The sequence below is a fragment of the Apus apus genome, chromosome 4, assembly GCF_020740795.1.
Source record: "Apus apus isolate bApuApu2 chromosome 4, bApuApu2.pri.cur, whole genome shotgun sequence".
Taxonomy (NCBI): Eukaryota; Metazoa; Chordata; class Aves; order Apodiformes; family Apodidae; genus Apus; species Apus apus.
The window spans coordinates 31,075,192-31,093,565 of NC_067285.1; the positions used below are offsets into that span (position 1 = coordinate 31,075,192).

Below are 18,374 nucleotides of genomic sequence, written 5' to 3' on the forward strand. Positions count from 1 at the left end.
AGCAGTTTAGTTTATTGTGCAGGAAACAGTTTGGAATTGCTATATTGATGATGCTTCGCTGCATCTGCTGGGTGCTTGGCAAAACAACCTCAGAAACCTGAACTCTGGTGGCTTCTCAGATAAGTTAAAGAGCATTTATGGTTTAACACAGCATGAGGCCACATTTTCAAATATGGGCTGTTGAGATTACACATGCAGGAACCTCTGCATCTAACACAGCTACACCAGTGGAGAAAGAACCCTATAGCAGATGTTCTCTTCTGACCTGTAGTGTCTGTGACCATTACCAGTCATAGAAAATCTACAGTGGTTACCAGTACTAGATCAGAGTTTAAAGATCACTACTTTTTTGTTGCGCTTTGTCCTGCACTTAAGAGAAATTATAAAGCTACCTTAAATACTCACACCTGCACATAACCCACAAAACTGTGGGTTTTGTAAACATGGAGGATCCATATGAAATTAGAAGGAATAGCAGAAAGCTAATGTTGAATCTTTTTGGTTCGTATATTTTTTATATCTAACCTTTGTGGTACTGACTAGCTAAAAATTTAAATTGAAAAGCAAGAAGTTTAGGAGCTCACTACTGGAAATGTGGTCTGAGCTTCAATCAGTGCTCAGCTTCAAACAACCTGCTCAGCACAGGCTTTGTATAAAAGGATACAGTCCTTTAATATTGAGTAAAATAAATTGAATTAGCTCCTTTCAAGGCCTTTCAGCCTCCATGTCTTTCACATTGAAAACATTCCTGGAAGTCAGTGGGCATTTTTAGTAGCATAAGACTGCAAGGCTAAGTTCAAAACCTATTATAAACTAGGTAACATCAGAATGAATGTATACTATGTTACATTGCATACAAATACCACATTTAATTCCCCAGTTTTTACACCTTACTGTGTGTGGTACTTGCAGCTCTGAATAATGGTCTTATTTGGTTAGATTTATATACACAGTAAAAGGGGAAGTAACTGCAGCAGTTCTGCTGTCAGCTACAGAGCATGGCACAAATTGTGGGAATTCACAGTGTGGGCTCTACACAGAACGAAGCAATTCTTTAAAATACTATGAATAATTCTACCAAACACTGCAGGATCCAGCTCTCTGAACCTCATTCAAACACATTTCTGACTCCTTTTGGAAGCGCTATCGATGTACGTGTGTCAGTGAAGGTCAGGGTGTTTGAGCAGGAAGAGCAGTTACATCCATGTTGAAGCTCAAACTATAAATTGGAATCTTAGTGGGTAATGGGCAGGCTCTTGTCTTTTGTGATGATGATACAAGTACTGCACTTGGTGGTTTCCACATTTTAAGAAGCTGATGATGACAACCTTCAGAAAGTAGCAAACTGCTCAGAAACTGCAGCAGACCTTGAAACAGCTGCAGAAATCCCAAGAGGTCCTTGCATTCTGTGGGGCAGTGCAGACACTGTTTTGTTGTGCCAGCTCCCTCAGCACATCAATAAGCTTTGCAAATTAAGTTAGCTTTTTCCTTGTTACTACTGTTCACCCACTAAATGCTTGCATTTTACTTGATCTTGCAGGTAAGTGCTATTACTCTGAATTCTTGCAGCTGCTCTGAGTCTACACGCAACACAAATCTGACAGAGAAAATGTTTCAGCAGAGCTTAGTTTATGAAGTCTTCCAAAAAAAAGAACAGGACAAAAAGGAGAAACAAGAAATACTGATGTAAATTGTAATGAAAATTCATTCATTCTTTAAGTCTTCTTCTACTTACTACAGTTTTAAAATGATTCCTAAATTGTATGTAAAAAAGTCCAGATCCTTAGCTGGAATAACTCCATAAACCTCCACTGGTCTCAACAGACCAGCTGATTTATGCCTGCAGACATCTGAGCTATAGTAATTGCTGTTGGAATTCTTGGACTGAATTTAGATTTAGGTATTTGGTTCCAAAATGGTTTTTAAGAAGCTGAAAACGTTGCGATGTTGTTAGGGTAACTGCAGGGATAACTGCATGATGCTACCCTTGTAATTGTTACTCAAACAATGCTTACAGTAGTTACTGGCACTGTTTGCATTAGGAGAACGGTAACATCTAAACGAAAAGGGACACGGACACAGTGCTCCACGGCGCACACTGTTGCGGAGCCATCGCCTCAGCCTCTCCCCGCAGGCCATGAGGCTGCGGTGCGGGGATGGAGGCGGGTGCGGGCACAGGCCCTGAGGTGACGGGTGCCTCAGACCCCCTGCCGCCTTCCCACAGGCTCCACAGGGCTGGCTTTGAGCGTGCCACGTCCTTATGCTCCTGCGCCCTCCCTACAACCACCCCCGAGGGATCCGATGCCTGACGGCTGCCAGCGGGGCACGGGCTGGCTGCGCCCGCCGCACAGACCCCAGGACGGGGAGCAGCCGTGAGGCAGACGGTGCTGCCTGAGGGAAGCTCCTTCCCGCCCAAGGGACGGGCGGGCTGCGTCCCGAGCACCGGCTGTGACGGCAGCTCACCCCACCCTGCCTGCCCCGGCCCCAGGGGCAGCACGGGGGCACGGCAGCCCCGCTCCCAAGCCCGGCGCTGTGCCGGTGCCGCAGGGGCAGCCTGCGCGGGGGACGGGCCCCGCGGCCCAACAGCCCGCGGCAGCGCCCCACAAGATGGCGCCGGGCCAGGCCGGGCAGGCGCCCGGGGAGGAGCCCCGGGGCGGAGCCCCGCGCCCGCCAACCGCCCGTTCCCCGGGCAGCGGGACGCCGAGCGCCGAGGCCATGGCGGCAGCGGAGCAGGTACCGGCCCCGCTCCACTTCCCTGCTTCGCCGGCTTCAGCTCGTCCCGCGGGGCCCGTGTGAGGGGCTGCGGCCCTGGCACCGCCGCCTTTGCGCCCGTTTTTCGTGTTGCGTTTTTTTGTTTGTTTGTTTTGTGGTGCTGGGTGTTTTTAATAGTTCATTTTTAATGTCTGTGTTAAGCCTCAAAGAAGGTCATGAAGACTGGGGTGGTAAAATGCAGAGCAAACATAGTTATGTCCCCGTGTGCCCTCAGGTTACCTGGCCTCTGACCCGCGGCTGCTGAGCTCCTTGCCGGCCTTCCCGCCTCACGCTGGGCTCACCAGGCTTCTGCAGCCGATACTCTGGTTTTCAAGCGTGTGGCTGTTTCTTGCCTTATTCACAGTGGTAGGAATCTTATTTTCCTTACTGCTGAGACAGAGATGTGCAGTTGCCCTTCAAAGAGCACTGAGCTCACACCTTGCATCCAGCGACATCACGCTTCGGTTTCTCAGCTTCCATTGCTTTCGTGCTCTAGAGGATTTTGCAAACACGCATAGTTCTCCATAATACTTGTTTTGCTTCTTGTCTTTGGTCTTCTCCATTTTTTAATTGTGTGGTGTGTGTTTTGTTTGCATTTTGGTGGGGTTTTTTTGCACTGCAATTTTTTAATTGCTTGACAGGTGCGATTTCTGACAGGCAGGCAACTCGTGCTGCGTGTCGAGAGAAACATAAGAGTGCAAGTCATTCCTCCCAAGAATAGAGGTGTTGCGTCAGCTTGAAACCTCTCACTCGAGCCTGCCTATGTAGTTGTAGCTACTATGAGATAATTTTCTTCTGGTTGAGCTGCTTTGTTTTCTTAGATGGCCAAGAAGTTACTGTAACTGCTGTCAAGTGATTCACGGTTTTCAGCCCCTGTCAGGGTTGCATCTGTTGGCACAAAGCTACCCTGGCCTTGTCTGTTCAAAAGCTTAACGTTTAGGTTTCCTTCAGTAAATAAATTCTCCTCTGTGTTAAATGTATTATTACATTTTTTAAAAAAATGCTTTATGGAAAGTATATGTTGTAGTGTTCTCTGTAAATATTTTGGCAGTTGGAACAGTCTTAACACGGAGGTGATGCAGTCAGTTAGATCATAGTAAAAGAATACCAGGTGTACTGTATGGGAAAGGACAGGCTGTCAAAAATATATTGTACATCCCTTTGAAATGTACCATTTTTACTTTGTGGCTTTATAAAAGAAATCTTTAGAGGAAATTTGGTGAGCCTTTTTCTCCATGTATTATCTGTTCCTTATTTACTGAAGTCTGTTCCATGCACAACAGCTTACCTCTGTGATATTTCCTACTCTCCTTTATGATTTATTTTTATTGTAAACTCTGTGGAATTGCGCATTTTTATAAATTAAATTATATGGTCTCTAGTTTTAGCTGAAGCAAGCTTTACATGGTCTATATGTAAGCTGTAGGGAACACTGTATTCTCCCACTATTTTTATTATATTGTTTCTTAAATCTTGAGACAATCCTTTTGATTTAAGTGGAATATTTTTATAATTGTTCCAACTTGTTTTTACTTGCAGCTGAAAGCAGATTAGAAAATCTGAGTCCCCGTTTTAGCAAGTCTCACTGCTGCTTTATTTTTAACATTTTTTTCCAGTAACTAGTCTCGCAGCTGTGAAAACATCAGTAAAGTTTAGTGTCATAATACACTTGGTCATCCATTTATCTTAAGATTTGGACTGTGTGAAATTTTTGAAACGTATTCTGTTATTAAAAGGACACTACCAGCATCTGTTTATAATGGTACTCTGGAAGCTTTCCTTCCATGTAGGTTTTATCTTTTGCATTTCACATATCTGCATATTTTGCTTTTGAATGTAGTTGAAATTAGTGTTACTATTTTTATTACCTCATTTGTTTGACAACCAAAGAAATACTATGACTAGAAATAGCAACTATTAATTTTAATTTCCCATTGTGGGAACGGACAAGTGGGGCTTTTTAAAACAAACAGGAACTGTGAATACATTTCTGTTTCTGCCTTAACTATTTATGTAGACAGCTTCAAGATTTTCTGCTTCTGCTGAAGTATTTGACAGCTTGATAACAAAATGCATATAATAATACCAAATAACAGCCTGTGTTGCTGGTGCAATGTGGGGGTTTTTTTACATTCTCATTTTGATTAAAGTTGTAACTGATATGCAACACTCTTTCAGTGTACATCTGGACTGCTGTCAGCAGTATCACTCAGGCTGAAGTAGCTGAGCTAGCTTCAAATGAACTGGCTCAGCTACTGGAAACTATCTAGCTGTGGCAATAGAGTTTAGTCCAGTCGAATTTCCTTGATGGAGTGAGGACAGAAGGATCTTTGGTTCCTGACAGTTCAGGTATTTTCTATAATTTAAGAGAACTGGTAAGCTGTTCCTTTGTGAATGTATTTTTGAAAGTCATGATTTGCAAAGCATGCTGTAGTGTCCAATAAATGCCAATAGTATCTTCAGCCACTGCAGGGCGCTCATCCCAAAGGACAAGCTTATTTTCCTTCAGGAGCCCTGGTGCTAATTGCCATTACTGTGTCTTAAAGGTTTTACCAGTCTGGTAAGGCCCTCACCACAACTGCAGGCAGTGGGGCATTTTTTTCTAGCAGGGAATCCACTTGGGGTTTGGGGTTTTGAGAGAGAATTCTTTCCTTCTTCACCAAACACAGAAGGTTTTTTTTGTAATTTGGTATTTAATCTGTCACTCTTCTTCTACTATTTTCTGCTTCGTGGTGGTGTGTGAATATTGGTTGAGAAGTTACAGGAAGATTTTATTCTTTTGTTTTAGAATATCTGATTTGATATTTTGATTTTACGCTGTTGACAAGGGATGCCCAAAGTGTTTGGAGTAACGTACTGAACAGCCAGAAGCTTCTTACTCATTCAGAACAGCTAAAAATTATTTAAAGGAAAATAAAACAGTAACAAATAATTACCTAATAGTAGTCTGTATTTAAATAGGTTGTCTGCTATTGGGAATGTGTATTGGTAGGATTGGTTTGTGGTTTTTTTCCCCAACTCTTGAGGATAGTGTTACCAGAATTAACTCACCTTGTATTACCCCAGTCAGTCACTGCAGTTAATAGTAAAATAAACAGTAAATTATTTTGTATTAGTGAACACATACATAAAGTAACTTCCCTTTGAATTTTCAGTGGTGGTTGAAGACAGCAATCAAAAGACAAAACAGTATTCAAGCAAAATAATTATAAGCTTTTAGTCATTGCAGAAACTTTCTGCAAATACAGGGTCATTAAAATGATTCATTGACTTCCACTACACTTTTATATTACAGAAACACTTATGGTTAAAAAAATAATAAATTTCTAAATTATGTACTTTCTCTCTCATAGTTCCTCATCAGTAACTGGGAAAAAAAATTCTTATTGTCTGACACCTGTGCTTGATGTAGTGGGCAGTGGTGCCACAAATCTTACCACAAGCAGTAACAAAGGCAGTAATGCATCAGGCAGGTATTGCTGCTGGGGATATCATTACAGACATGAGGTGGTGAAATGGGAAGCAGCCACCTGACCCTGTAAACTGTCAGATTTTTATCTGCAGATTACAGAGCCTGATCAGCCATACTGAGTTACAACACCTTCAAGATCTCAAGCTTAAACTGCAGACTTTAGTTGGTTAAGGAATATGGTTCTAATGCTAGAGGGCCTTTAAATGTGTTGAAAGAGATTGTAGGTGACTGAGTAGAAGAAACATGGATTTATTTTCAAGTAATTTTTTCTAATATTATACAGCTTAAACATTACTATAATATAATACTACATACTAAGACTTCAGTTTTTCCCAGAGATACCTCTTGCTGCTTTTAATTCAGAGAATGAGATCAGGCTTAGTATCAGCATGTGAACTGTGCTGGGCCTGACAGTACAATGTGGGTTAGAAAGCTTCATACTGCAGTGAGCCAGGTTCCTAGTGGAGGCAGAAGAAAATTCCTTTTTGGACCAACTTTTTCTGACATAATGGGTGTTGCCTGTTGTTTTCAAGAAGCAGTGACTAGTTAGTTTGGGTGAGATTCTTGGGAGTTCAGTAAAAAGTTGCTTTCCAGAAAGTGTTCTTACTTGCACCTGGCCTGCAACCACAGAGGAGTGGCTGGAAGATGGCTTGATGAGAATAAAAACACTATATATTGAACTTCATTATGCTTTTCTTTCTGATACAGTGCTAAATTCTTTATGCTATACTGATGACATCCATCTGGGGCGATACTTGTAAAATCTTAACATTTTGCCTTAAAAAGAATTACAGTCAGTGAGGTGTCGACTGACTGAGCAGTACTGTGCCATTTATATAATGGTGCAAAAGACACAGTGAAGTAAGCTGTGGACATCCCAAGGGAAAAAGACAAACTGACATTCATTCAGTTTCCAAAACATCAGTATCAGTTATTCTTTTCATTCAGCTCTCAATACTTCTAAAGTATCTCTTGTTCAACAGGTTGCTAACACTACTGATCATTTAAGGAAAGCATTTAAATTTTTCCTAAGATTTAATTTTTTTTTATTCCAATAAGTGTATAAAATGGTAGCACATTTAGCTGTTCGGGCTTTGTGGATTTTTTTTTTCCTAGCTAGGGCATAGCTTCAATTATATCAGTATTCCTGACTGTAGGAGTAATTATTTTTATACTGCATGTATTATTGCTAACAAAAGCAAAGTGATCTCACACTCCTAACCATCTGAAGGAAGCCTTTGATTACTTATTCCTGCCTTTCTGATGAGACATTATATCTGAGACTAACTTCTTTGCATTTGGGAGCAGCAATTTTTCATATTAAAGTACATGTGAAAATATTCTAGTATTTAATTAGAGGAAAAAAACTTGTCTGTCCACGTAATGTTCTTTGTTGCTCTCAGTCTGCGTCATCAGTCTTGAATGTTGGAATTTAGCCGGTCCCAGAGCTGTAAGTCTATCTTGCAGTTCGGCAGCAGCAGGGGGAGCAGTGTAGCTGTATTTGGGGGCTCGACCAAAGCTACAGTGAGTAGTTTAGTAGCCCAGAACTGTTGTTTATGCTCAAAAATCAGCTCATGTTAGGAAATCTTCCACTTCTCTCTCTCTAGGTGAGCTAGAAACATTATTCGGCAACCTTTGCCTTGCTGTGCTCCTGTAAAGCCCAAGTACCACAGCTGTAGAAGAGTACCCACCGTGAGTAAATTACGGTCGGGTTTCATTCAGACTTTTGTGTCCTGGTGCAGAAGCAGGTCAGGCCAATCAGACCTTACAGTCATGAGGCTGGAAGGGGTCGCTGGGACATGAGCTGGTGCAGTCTTGAAAACCTGCTAGGATGGAGATTCTTGCACCTTTCTGGAGAACCTATTCTAATGCTAATTATCATCATAGTGAAATATTTTTGTCTTATGCTGCCATAATGTATTGTAGGTCTCTTCCATGGAAATATTCTATTCCATTCCCTTGTCCCCCTGCCATTTGCCTCTGTTAAGAGTCTGGATCTTCTCACATTTTATAATGTGCTTTGACACCTCACTTGTTGCCTACATATTCTGTTGTAAAACAGGAATTTTCCCCACTGTTTTTGGTCAGTGACACACTAAATCAAATATCATGGAATGCTTCTAATTTTTGTAAGACCATTTACATTGTTGGTTCATGCTCAGTTTGTTACTCCCTACAATGTACACCCTTGTATTTCCTATCAGGAGCTGCCTTCTGTGTTACAAATATACTGACCTTCCCTGAAACAGTATTGTCAGATCCTTGTATGTTTATAATTGTGTTGCAGCAAATATCTTGGACCTTTTTTTTTGGTTAGGGAAGGAGTCAGTGTAAATGATAAATTTGAAAATGCAATCAAGTATAGGGTGGAAAGCAATCAGCATGGTAATGTGTATGAGTGCTGATAATATCTTAAGCAGAAACTGATTTTAAAATATAATTACTGTGCAATCTAGTGTCATGTTGGTCAAATCTAGATCCGTGGATATTTTTGCACCTTTGTATTTTCTGTTGTTTTTACTTGCAAGATAATCTTATGCTGCACATAATATGTCACTATGTTCCCACATGGCTTTAAGATAAAAATACTATTTTCCATATATCTGCCTAGCTTTTCTCTAGTGAAAATGTGTTAGGGTGTTGTGTTGCTGCCGTATAACTCTGTGTTACATTTTTGGCATTTGTTGAATTAATCCCTTGCATACTTTCTTGAAACAAAAATGTTATTTACATAAGTTACTGACATAATAAAATAAGCCTTTAAAATTATATTCTAATATATGTTTGTGTGCAGGCAGAAGACCAAGATCAGGATGCCATAAGTGAAAAGAAGGTTATTAATCGGACGTTTCTTTCTCTTTCCCAAATCACTGCTTTGTCAGAACAAACTATAGAAGGAGTTCAAACGTAAGTGGCAATTATAACAGTGCTAGAACCAATGTAATAATGAAATAAAAATTATAGACCTTTGTTTAGATTTCTTTTTTGATAGTTACATCATTAGTCTTAAATTGTTCACTTAAGTCATTGATATTTGTTGTAATTCTGAAAGATAAAAAGAAGTACTGTTGATCTCCAATTCACTTTGTTTTACTGTATTTCCTGTGTATCTCTTGATTTTTCTTCTACTTCTTTTTTTTTTTTAATTGATACTTCATATTGATATCATTTCTGAGTTTGCCATACTATTAAATATGGTGTAAATGAAATACTAAGAGGTAAATGAAATACTAAGAGGTAAATAAGGACAGACCAGTACTGAGCATTTTTGTAAGTCTCACTTGATAACTCTTTTACCAAATCATTTAAGATTCAGTACTGTAACATGAGTTGTTGCAAAATCAGAAAGGTTTTAAAAGTTCAGAATGGTATGGGAAGTTTAACAAGGTATTAGTGGGAAGCCATTATGGTGCTCTGGGGAAATAGGAGGCAGCCGAAGACTTCTGATGCAAGCCCATTTTGTCTTTCCTGCAGCAAAATTCTCCCTTGTTACTAGTGCTTAATAGCAGCTAAATTTAGGAGGCCAGGAGTTCAACTTGAGCCTCTAGACTTATATTTTAAGGACAGGATTTTTCAGAAGTGCACAAATTATTTAGGACCACTTGTGTCCACTAGGAAATGATTGGTTACTTCAAAGCCAAAGGACTGGTCCATTGGACTAGTTTTGGGAGGGGGGTGGGAAATAAAAAATTAAACATTGTACCTCTGAATAGACAAGCAATTTAATAGAGATTAAAATATTATTCCTGAAATACATTATATTCCTCCTGTTTGTCACTGTTCAGAGGAAAAAACATTTATTTTCAGTATTTATTTTAAGAAAACTGGAAAGAAAATTTGTTCCCATCAAGTAATAACAACAACAACAACAATAATAATAATAATAATAATGATTTCATTACTCCTGATAGGATTGTTATTTTAGAGGAGGCTGCCATGCACAACTCACCAGAGACTAAAATATGCTTAAGAAGGCAATTTATTGTGAAAGTTTCTCATTAGGATTAAAAAGAAAAGCACTGAAAGATCATACATTTCTTCTTAGTCTCAGCTGATCACATGTGTATTTTTATACATACACACTGCACAAGTAGATTATAAAGTACATACTGTGTCTGACTGAAAAGAGGATAGTTACAGGGTATTTTATGCACTCTAAGCAGTTTAGCAGCAGCAGTGAAATTTTGTTAGTTTACCACAGTGCATCGTATCTATACACAAAAGCAGTTTGAAGGCCACAGCTTAGGTTGAAAATCAGAATAAATCTGATTTAGTAGGAGAATTTTCATGTCCTGTGTTCCCATCTATCACAGAGTTTTATGCTGCTGTCTGTCTTCAGAGGACTTGAGCACCTTCCATAAAGGAAGAAACAACCATCAGGGTAGCTAGGAAGTCTAAATGCCCCATCATTTCCAGTCATTTATAGATACTGTTGTCAATGACACGCCTTTGAGAATATTGAAAAGATGAGTACTGGCATTGTTAGCAGCATCAGAGAAAATCTAAATCCCTGAGAAGCTCTGATTATGAAAACACAGAGTTGGCAGAAGCTTCAGAAAGAGAGGATATGGACTGTTTCAAACCTTGGAAAGTTCAGCTGGCCATGTTCCACTTCTATTTCAGTACACAGCTAAGTGTTTTTAACTGACTTGCATGTGTACAGGCATACAAATCTGTCCTGCAGAACAAAGGAATATATGTTTTAAACAAAACTGATTGAACTATATGCTTTAATTTGTTAGCTATTGAGGCTTTAATTAAAAAAAGAAACTCGTCTTCTTTAACAGTGTATCTTTACTGGTGAAAGCCCTGAAAAACTAATGGCTGCCTATCAGTATGTCTGAGATTAATGCCCTTCTTACGAAAGACTGAGAAGCAGAGTTGGGGGAAGACTGCTCTTTTACAAGGGACTAGAAACTGTGGTCACAACTGGCACCTGTATCGTCAGGTGTAGTTAAGCAGCCAAGGATTGCTTTAATGTAAAACCTGACCTGAGACGTGGCTGGAGTTACACTGGAAGAACTGCAAACGACGTCCTAGCCCAAATCCCCTCCCTTCATGTGGAAAAATGGGCACAGTTATTACGAAAGACATAACTAATTCAATGTTTGGATAGTGTAGACATAAATGTGTCAGCAACAGCAGAGTCTCCTACAAGGGGGTGTATTTTTTCATTACTTTTCAAGTTAAAGGAAGTGGAAAAAATTCCTTGGTGTGCCAGTAGTATAGGATGAGGCTCTAAACTGTCTTGACCGTTATGAAAGTGGAATTTAAACTTCTAGATATTTTTGGTATCTTCAGTAATTTTATATTATATTTACATTTATCTTCAAATGTAATTTTTTTCAGAGTCTACATGAAAAATAATCTTGAAGAGGAAGCTAGGCCTTTTTAGTGCTGTGAGACTATCTTAATCAGAGTGAAAGAGAGGCAGTAGAAAGTGGAGACTAACCCTATCCTGAATGAACACTGATTTTTATTTGGGATTCTCAGTTGTGCTTCTCTGTTTTTTTGTAGTGCTCTTATTTTTATTTCATTAATCATACCTTAACATTAAATGGTGTCTGTTGAAACCTGGGAGTGTTTGTTTTCTTTGTTCAGTTGATATGTCCTCTAATAATAAACCTTCATTTCTAGAAATGGATGTAGCTAAGTTCCAGGAAGATACGTATAATATAATGATAGTAAATATTATAGACATAATTGCAAACAGACTAAGGTCAACTTGGAAACCTGTAATTTATTTTTAAATCTCATTGTTTTACTCTGTAATTACTTTTAGAAAAATGGAAGAATTTCTGAATTTTGAACGAATAACAGTATCATTTAAAGAAGCTATTTTGCTAGATTATTACACTTCAGGATTTTTGTGGGCTAAAGAAATGAACTTCAGTCTTATACAGCTCTCAGGATTCATGGATCTATTAAATTTCCTGTTGGAGAACCTCAGTGGTAAGTACTTAAAAACTGTAAAATAAGTATCTGAAAAGGAAGGCAAGAATGTTTTCCAGTCATTTTAATAAAATGATATTTAATTACAAGTAATTGTAAAATTATTCTTGAATGTTAACATGTTATATCTTGTACCTGAAAAGAATTCTTATTGGCAGATATTAAACTTCTGTTAGAGAGGACAGTAGTCTTTCTAGCAGAGTATCTCGCATTCTTTGTTTGTACAGCATGTGCTACAAAAGGGCTAGGTTCTGAAAGGACTTCATCTTTGCTGTGGTAAAATAAATAATAGTTAAGCAGAGTGAGAGCAAGAAGCTCCTAAATTCCAATTCCAGCTGTCCCAGTGACTTACTCACTGTAGCCTTGGGCACATTTCTCTGCTGTTTGAGATATTCAGTACATCCTGTAGCATTACAGCAGGTGAATTACATTGATTTTATCCTTGGAGGTCAACTCTTAGGCAGCTTTCAATATGGCAAATGCTGCACTTCTGGCACAAAATATATCGGTTAACTAAAGAATGTTGAGGGAATTAAACTGGCATCACTGCCAAAGATGAAAAATGACAAAGAAAGGATTGTAGCTTCTGTGGCTATGAGGAAATTTGCAACAAAGCATGTAGCTTGGGTCTGGTGGGAACAAAATGACCAGAAAAATGGAAGCAGCATGCTCTAAACCCCGTTTTTCAGAGATCACAATGCTTACTTAACGTTCACTTTCAAGGTGATTATGTTGAGAAAAGTCCATCCCATAGGAAAAGCAAAAGGACTCAGCAGCTCCATTCAAAGAGAAGATGAATATTTACCATCAAGCTCATAATAGTTGTTATACTCTTTTGTTGTCCTTTAATTCAAGGGCCTTTCTGACTTGGAATTTTGACAGAATTTGTACGTGCTTTACGATCATTGGAATTCCAGTTGTCCTTCCTGTCTCCAGTGAGAAAGTATCTTAACATATGCTAACTATATTAATGTAACAATGGAGAAGAATGGAAACATGTCAGAAATTAGTTTTATGAGACTGTACGTAATGTATATGTACTAGACGGGCTAATTATTAAAGCTGACTGGTGTTTTTCAGGAATGTAATCTTAGTTGCATGAAGCCTTGCCAAACTTTAACTCTTTAAGCTGAAATTTTCCATGGCAGTGTCTGCCTTTGATTAATTTTTTTATATAAAATTACAACTAAAACAGTTCAATGGGCTTGCAGAGAGAAAAAAATTATACTGCTTTATGACCTTATTTTTTTATTTGCTTAAACAGCTTTTATAGCCCTGCGCTCCAAAGTAAATAAGGTTTGACAAACAATTGTTGTGAATTTGCTTTTTGATGTCCTCTGAAAATCCATTTGCATTTGGCTAAGACAGATAGATTTGGGAGAAAGAAAATGCAGGTGTAAATGCTTACAGGAGACTTCTTATATTTTTTTCACAGCTAAATTCCCCGAATAATCCATCTTATAAAGTACGCTGTAGCTTAGAGCTGAGATGAATTTCCTTGTAATTACTGCTCCCAGCTACTGCAAGTTCCAAGACCAAATGTATCAACCAAGACCAAAATGCTAGTGTCTTCTATATTAATGACCATTTCCTTTCCCTCCCCTACACTGGACCTGAGCAGCCTGGACAATTAAGCTGATTTGACCATAATAGCAAGAATAACATGGAGCAAGAATGGATTTAGAGGAGGGTAGAGGAAACTCATTTAAGGCTAATAAATGAGAGGGGAAAACTGAGGTTTGGCAGCTGGAGACTTTGGTTGATGGGGAGGCAGGATGAATTACTTATGTGTCTTGGTTCATCTTCTATCCATTGAGGGTAAAATGCTCCTTAACTCACAGAAGTAGTGTGAGAGCCTTTCTGAGAGAGGTAGTTGGGGCTCAAAACTAGTTGTGCAGAGGAAAGAGAAAATTTGGACTAACTGGTGACAGGCCAGGGTGTTGTGATTTTTCATGGTCTTGTCATGTGCCTTCACTTCCCTACTAACTGTCATATTCCTGGTTCTATTGCTCTTTCTCATTTCCCATGGCTTCTATTCTATTTCCTTTGCATTCTCTGTATTTCTTGCTTCTTCCATTATGGTTATTTATTTTGTGCTGCCTCAGCTACTGAAAACTGAGGTGAAATTTTCAGCAGTTTGATTGCTGTGCCACTAAAGGGCAAAAATGATAAAGACCAGAGTTCTGTAAGTTTGTTGTGTTTTTGTTGTTGTTGTTGTACAAAGAACTGAGGAGCAGATCCATAGAGAATTAAAACAATAAGGAAAATAAAACTATTTCACCACTGGTGGATATTCCCCAATTTTCTACTCTAGATTTTTTAGAGTTAACAAGAAAAAGTTAACTGTGTTCAAACATTTTTTAAACTCCACCATGGTTCTAGTGATGGCACATATTGTACACAAATCAGAAAGACAAATCCTTTCTTTTCAAAAGTTCAGCCAACACTGATATATTTCAGGTTTTCCTCTTTGTCAGGACAGTTAACAAAAATAATTTATATTTTATTCAAAGCTCTTTGGGCATTTGGTTTTGATTTCCAGGGTAAAAACGTGAAGTAATTATGTATTTTGAGGGTTTGCAAAAATGTCTCCAAGTTTGCTGGTACGTGCAGAGCATTATGCATATTCATGTTTAATCAATAGTGACTGTAAGCACTTAAGAAAAAGCTAGTTACCCTTTTTAACATCTGTTCCTATATTACTGGTTTATATTGCAAGGGTCATGGTCAGAAGAACAATCCTTTACAGTACATAAACAGTACTAAATTTATTTTAAAGATAAACATATTATGCATCTGAAATGTACATACTATCCTGCTTGTGGTTATCTGTGTAAGTAAGAGGCCAGGCTCTAATATCTTAAACCACCCATTATTGTGATCCTTACATTATGCAGGTGGATCAGTGATTTTGAGATGAAATTTTAATGCATGTTTTATTGGTAAGAATAATGTCAACAGACCAAAATGTTTGACTGCTGTTGCTTTTTAAGTGCCTACTTGGCTCATAATGTAATTTCTTCAATTTCAAGAAGTCTTGTAATTAAAATGTACCAAACAAACCTACCCCATCTTGTCATGTTTATACTTAGTGTTTGTTCTTTGTGATTACTTTGCAGACAAACATATGACCTTAGGAGATAATTTAAAAGAACTTGGTAAAGCAATGGCTGGAATAAGAGAAACTGATTCAGAAGGTGACTTGAATTTCTTCAGCATCGAGGAGGCCAAAGCAGTCATTGATTACTTGAATATTAGGTATTTATTTCTAGAGTATATATTATTTCTTATTTTAATAATTTAATGTGGTGGTAAATTGTCTGATAAAATAAGTTAATTTTTTTAAATTTGATGTGTTCATCTTGTGCTAATATACTGCACAGACCAAACTTGAAAACATGATAAAATATGTAAGTGGCAGTAAAGATCTGACCTCATATGTCAAAGTTCAGGAAATAAATTTAGACTGGAAGTTTGTCAAAATGTAAGATTATGCTGAGAAGCTTCCTTTTGAGTTTTGTTTTGGGTGATAAAAGGGAAAGGGGAAAGTGGTGTATAGAGAATTTCTTGGTTTGCTGGTAAAACATTATCTTGAACAAAATCCAAGGTCTCTAAGTATTTCTCTGGCCTTAACAGCTGTAGTGGACTTCTTAAGTGTTTAAGTTACTGCTTTAGAGAATTAAGGCTTCAGTCCTATGCAAGTCATAAAAATGTTCCATTTCAGAGTTAGCAGAAGTTCAGTATCTGCATGAAAAACTTCGTGATGGGTCTCAGCTTTTAAACAGAGACACAGAAAGAGGTGAAACAGCAGTAATTTTGTCATTTATCTGAGAGAAAAAAAAAATAATTGTCTGTTAGCAGCCAATCCCACATCTCCATGTAAAGTCTAAATTACACAGTAAGGTTTACAGATCTGTCTCCACTGAAGTGCCACAGTGGGGACAGTGGCTGTCCTACTACTATTTTTGCCAGTGCACAATGGTAGAATGGTTCTCAAGCTGTTGTATCACACAAGAGTGTTGGGGGCAAGGAGATGGAAAATGAAAAAGGTACTGCTGTAGTATATGGTCTCACACTGTACTACATGTGTAGCCTTTCAGCTGATTTTCTGACCTGAATGTGGCTGGAGGGAGAGATTTTGTGGCAGATGAAAAATTAGCAGAGTTATGAATGATCCATACAGAGAAGTGTTGGGAATTCTCTCACTGTTCTTTTGCTAGGACAAGTTTAATACATGAAAGGGGGGGGGGGGGGTTAGAGTGTTTTCCTGGATGCAGAAAAGTACCACTGATTTATTTTTTTCTTTTGTTTATTTTTCATGGAAAATATAAAAAACTTTAGGTTCTTCCCATGTGAAATGAGAATATCTCTTTAAAACTCAAGTTTCTGTAGTCAAGGCAAACCGATGTCCTGCCAAATACTAGCTCTAAACTAAAAGGAAAGTTGGCATTTAAGATGGCTCACTCAACTTCTTATTTCTCCCTTCTTGTCTGTGATTTTTGTATATTTATTTGGAAAAAATATTCTTTCCAAAGGGCATGTCCATAGCTCTTGTGTAAATTATCCACTGAGAGATATCTTGCCCAGGACGCTAATTCCTTCAGTTGCAAGATGAGGTGCTCCAACCTAGTAACACTAAAATACTGACTGAGTGGGAATGCAATCAATCCACAAGACATTTGCAGAAAAATGGTATTTTGGCCACCAAATACGTGGTTGTATGTTCAAACTGCTCAATTTATTACAAGTATGTGCTGTTGCAAGGACATGGATATATACCATAGACTGAAATGTGTCATGTGTACAGTTTATACAGTCCATCATTTCAGTAATTTGAGTATTTTTTTCTAAATAAGAACTGAGTCAGCACATTTGGGTGTATTTAGAACTTTATGAGCTCAGAAATAGGTGGACTGGGTTTTATTAGAGTTCAAATGAATGTATTACTTCAACTATTTTTTTTTTCACATATTTAATTTTAAATTAAGGGTCTGTAGCTTTTTCCCTGCTCAAGATAGTATGACATGTTTTAGTTCAGATCACATTTTTACAGATGAGCTATAAACCCATGGGATTTATAATAGAAATAGGGACAAATGCTTAACCACATTGGTGCAAACTGTGCAGCAGCCATAATGACACCTCCAGGTTTGGTGGAATGTGACAGTTATCATCTTTTTTATCTTGTCTCCTTGGGCAAACACACATCAACATAACTCTTGACGTTTTCTTTCAGGAAGCAGTGGAAATAGGGGAATGTGTCATTGTTAATCACCTTCAGATTCTCATACGACATCATAAGAGGGCCTATTCTAAACAAACTTATTTGTAAGAGTAATTACTAATTCTGAAAATGTTGGTACAGAATCTTCAGTCGTTCACAGCAGATAAAAAGAAAAAAGCATTTTTATATAGTACCTGATAGAGGGCAGAAGACCACACTGTTGCTTCAGAATAAATACTGATGTATAATTTATGTGATTTGATTTAAATAGCATTAAACACAGGAATTCTTTTCTTGATATAAAATTAAGAGTACCAGGTTGAACAGAGTTCTGCTTAAATATAAGTAAATACAAATCAGAAATGCCAAAAGTAATTACTTCTATTTTGGGAAATAATATAAATTATGTGTACCTCTAACATAGTCCATGAAAAATATCATAACACATTTAGAGAGGAGAGGGAAGAGCTGATTTTCAGGTGCAGTAAATCTGCCTCCTTTCCAAGGCACTGGAATATATAAAAGAAAAAAAGTTTGAAATGCTAAGTTCTGCCAGTGCAGTTTGAAAGATACAGATCTTGTTTCTTCGTTTGTCTGGGACATCCGTAAAATATTTTTTTGTCTCTTCCAAATAATCTCTGTTAGAATTTTAGCAAATAATAGGTGTGTATGTGAGAGGACGTTTATTTCGATAACCTGGTGTGAGTAATTTCCAGGTTAAGTCCTAAGGTCTGCTTAAACATAGTTCCTATATTTCCACTGCAACATGGCAATACTTTGAAATATGGCAATAAAAATGTACTGCAAATGAAATGGCAAATATTGTAACAACTTTATTAATTGCCTATGTGCTTTGGATTTGGGGGAAGGGAACTTGTAGTTTATGGGAGCGAAATTTTGTGTGCAAGTTCATAAACAAATTTGGTTTTTAACTAAAGGTAATTGAATGAATTAAATCTAACTGTAGAATAAAGC

General features: G+C 38.0%; 1 protein-coding gene across 1 annotated transcript in view; it reads left to right on the forward strand.

The window, feature by feature from the left end:
* The first annotated feature begins 2,692 nt into the window (after positions 1–2,692).
* CABCOCO1 (ciliary associated calcium binding coiled-coil 1) overlaps positions 2,693–18,374 on the forward strand; it is a 50,076-nt gene continuing 34,394 nt past the window's right edge. The window contains exons 1-4 of the mRNA XM_051618518.1: positions 2,693–2,733; positions 9,018–9,130; positions 12,006–12,175; positions 15,295–15,433. Coding sequence (XP_051474478.1) covers positions 2,716–2,733; positions 9,018–9,130; positions 12,006–12,175; positions 15,295–15,433 — 440 coding nt within the window. The 5' untranslated portion in view covers positions 2,693–2,715. The remainder of the gene's footprint in view (positions 2,734–9,017; positions 9,131–12,005; positions 12,176–15,294; positions 15,434–18,374) is intronic.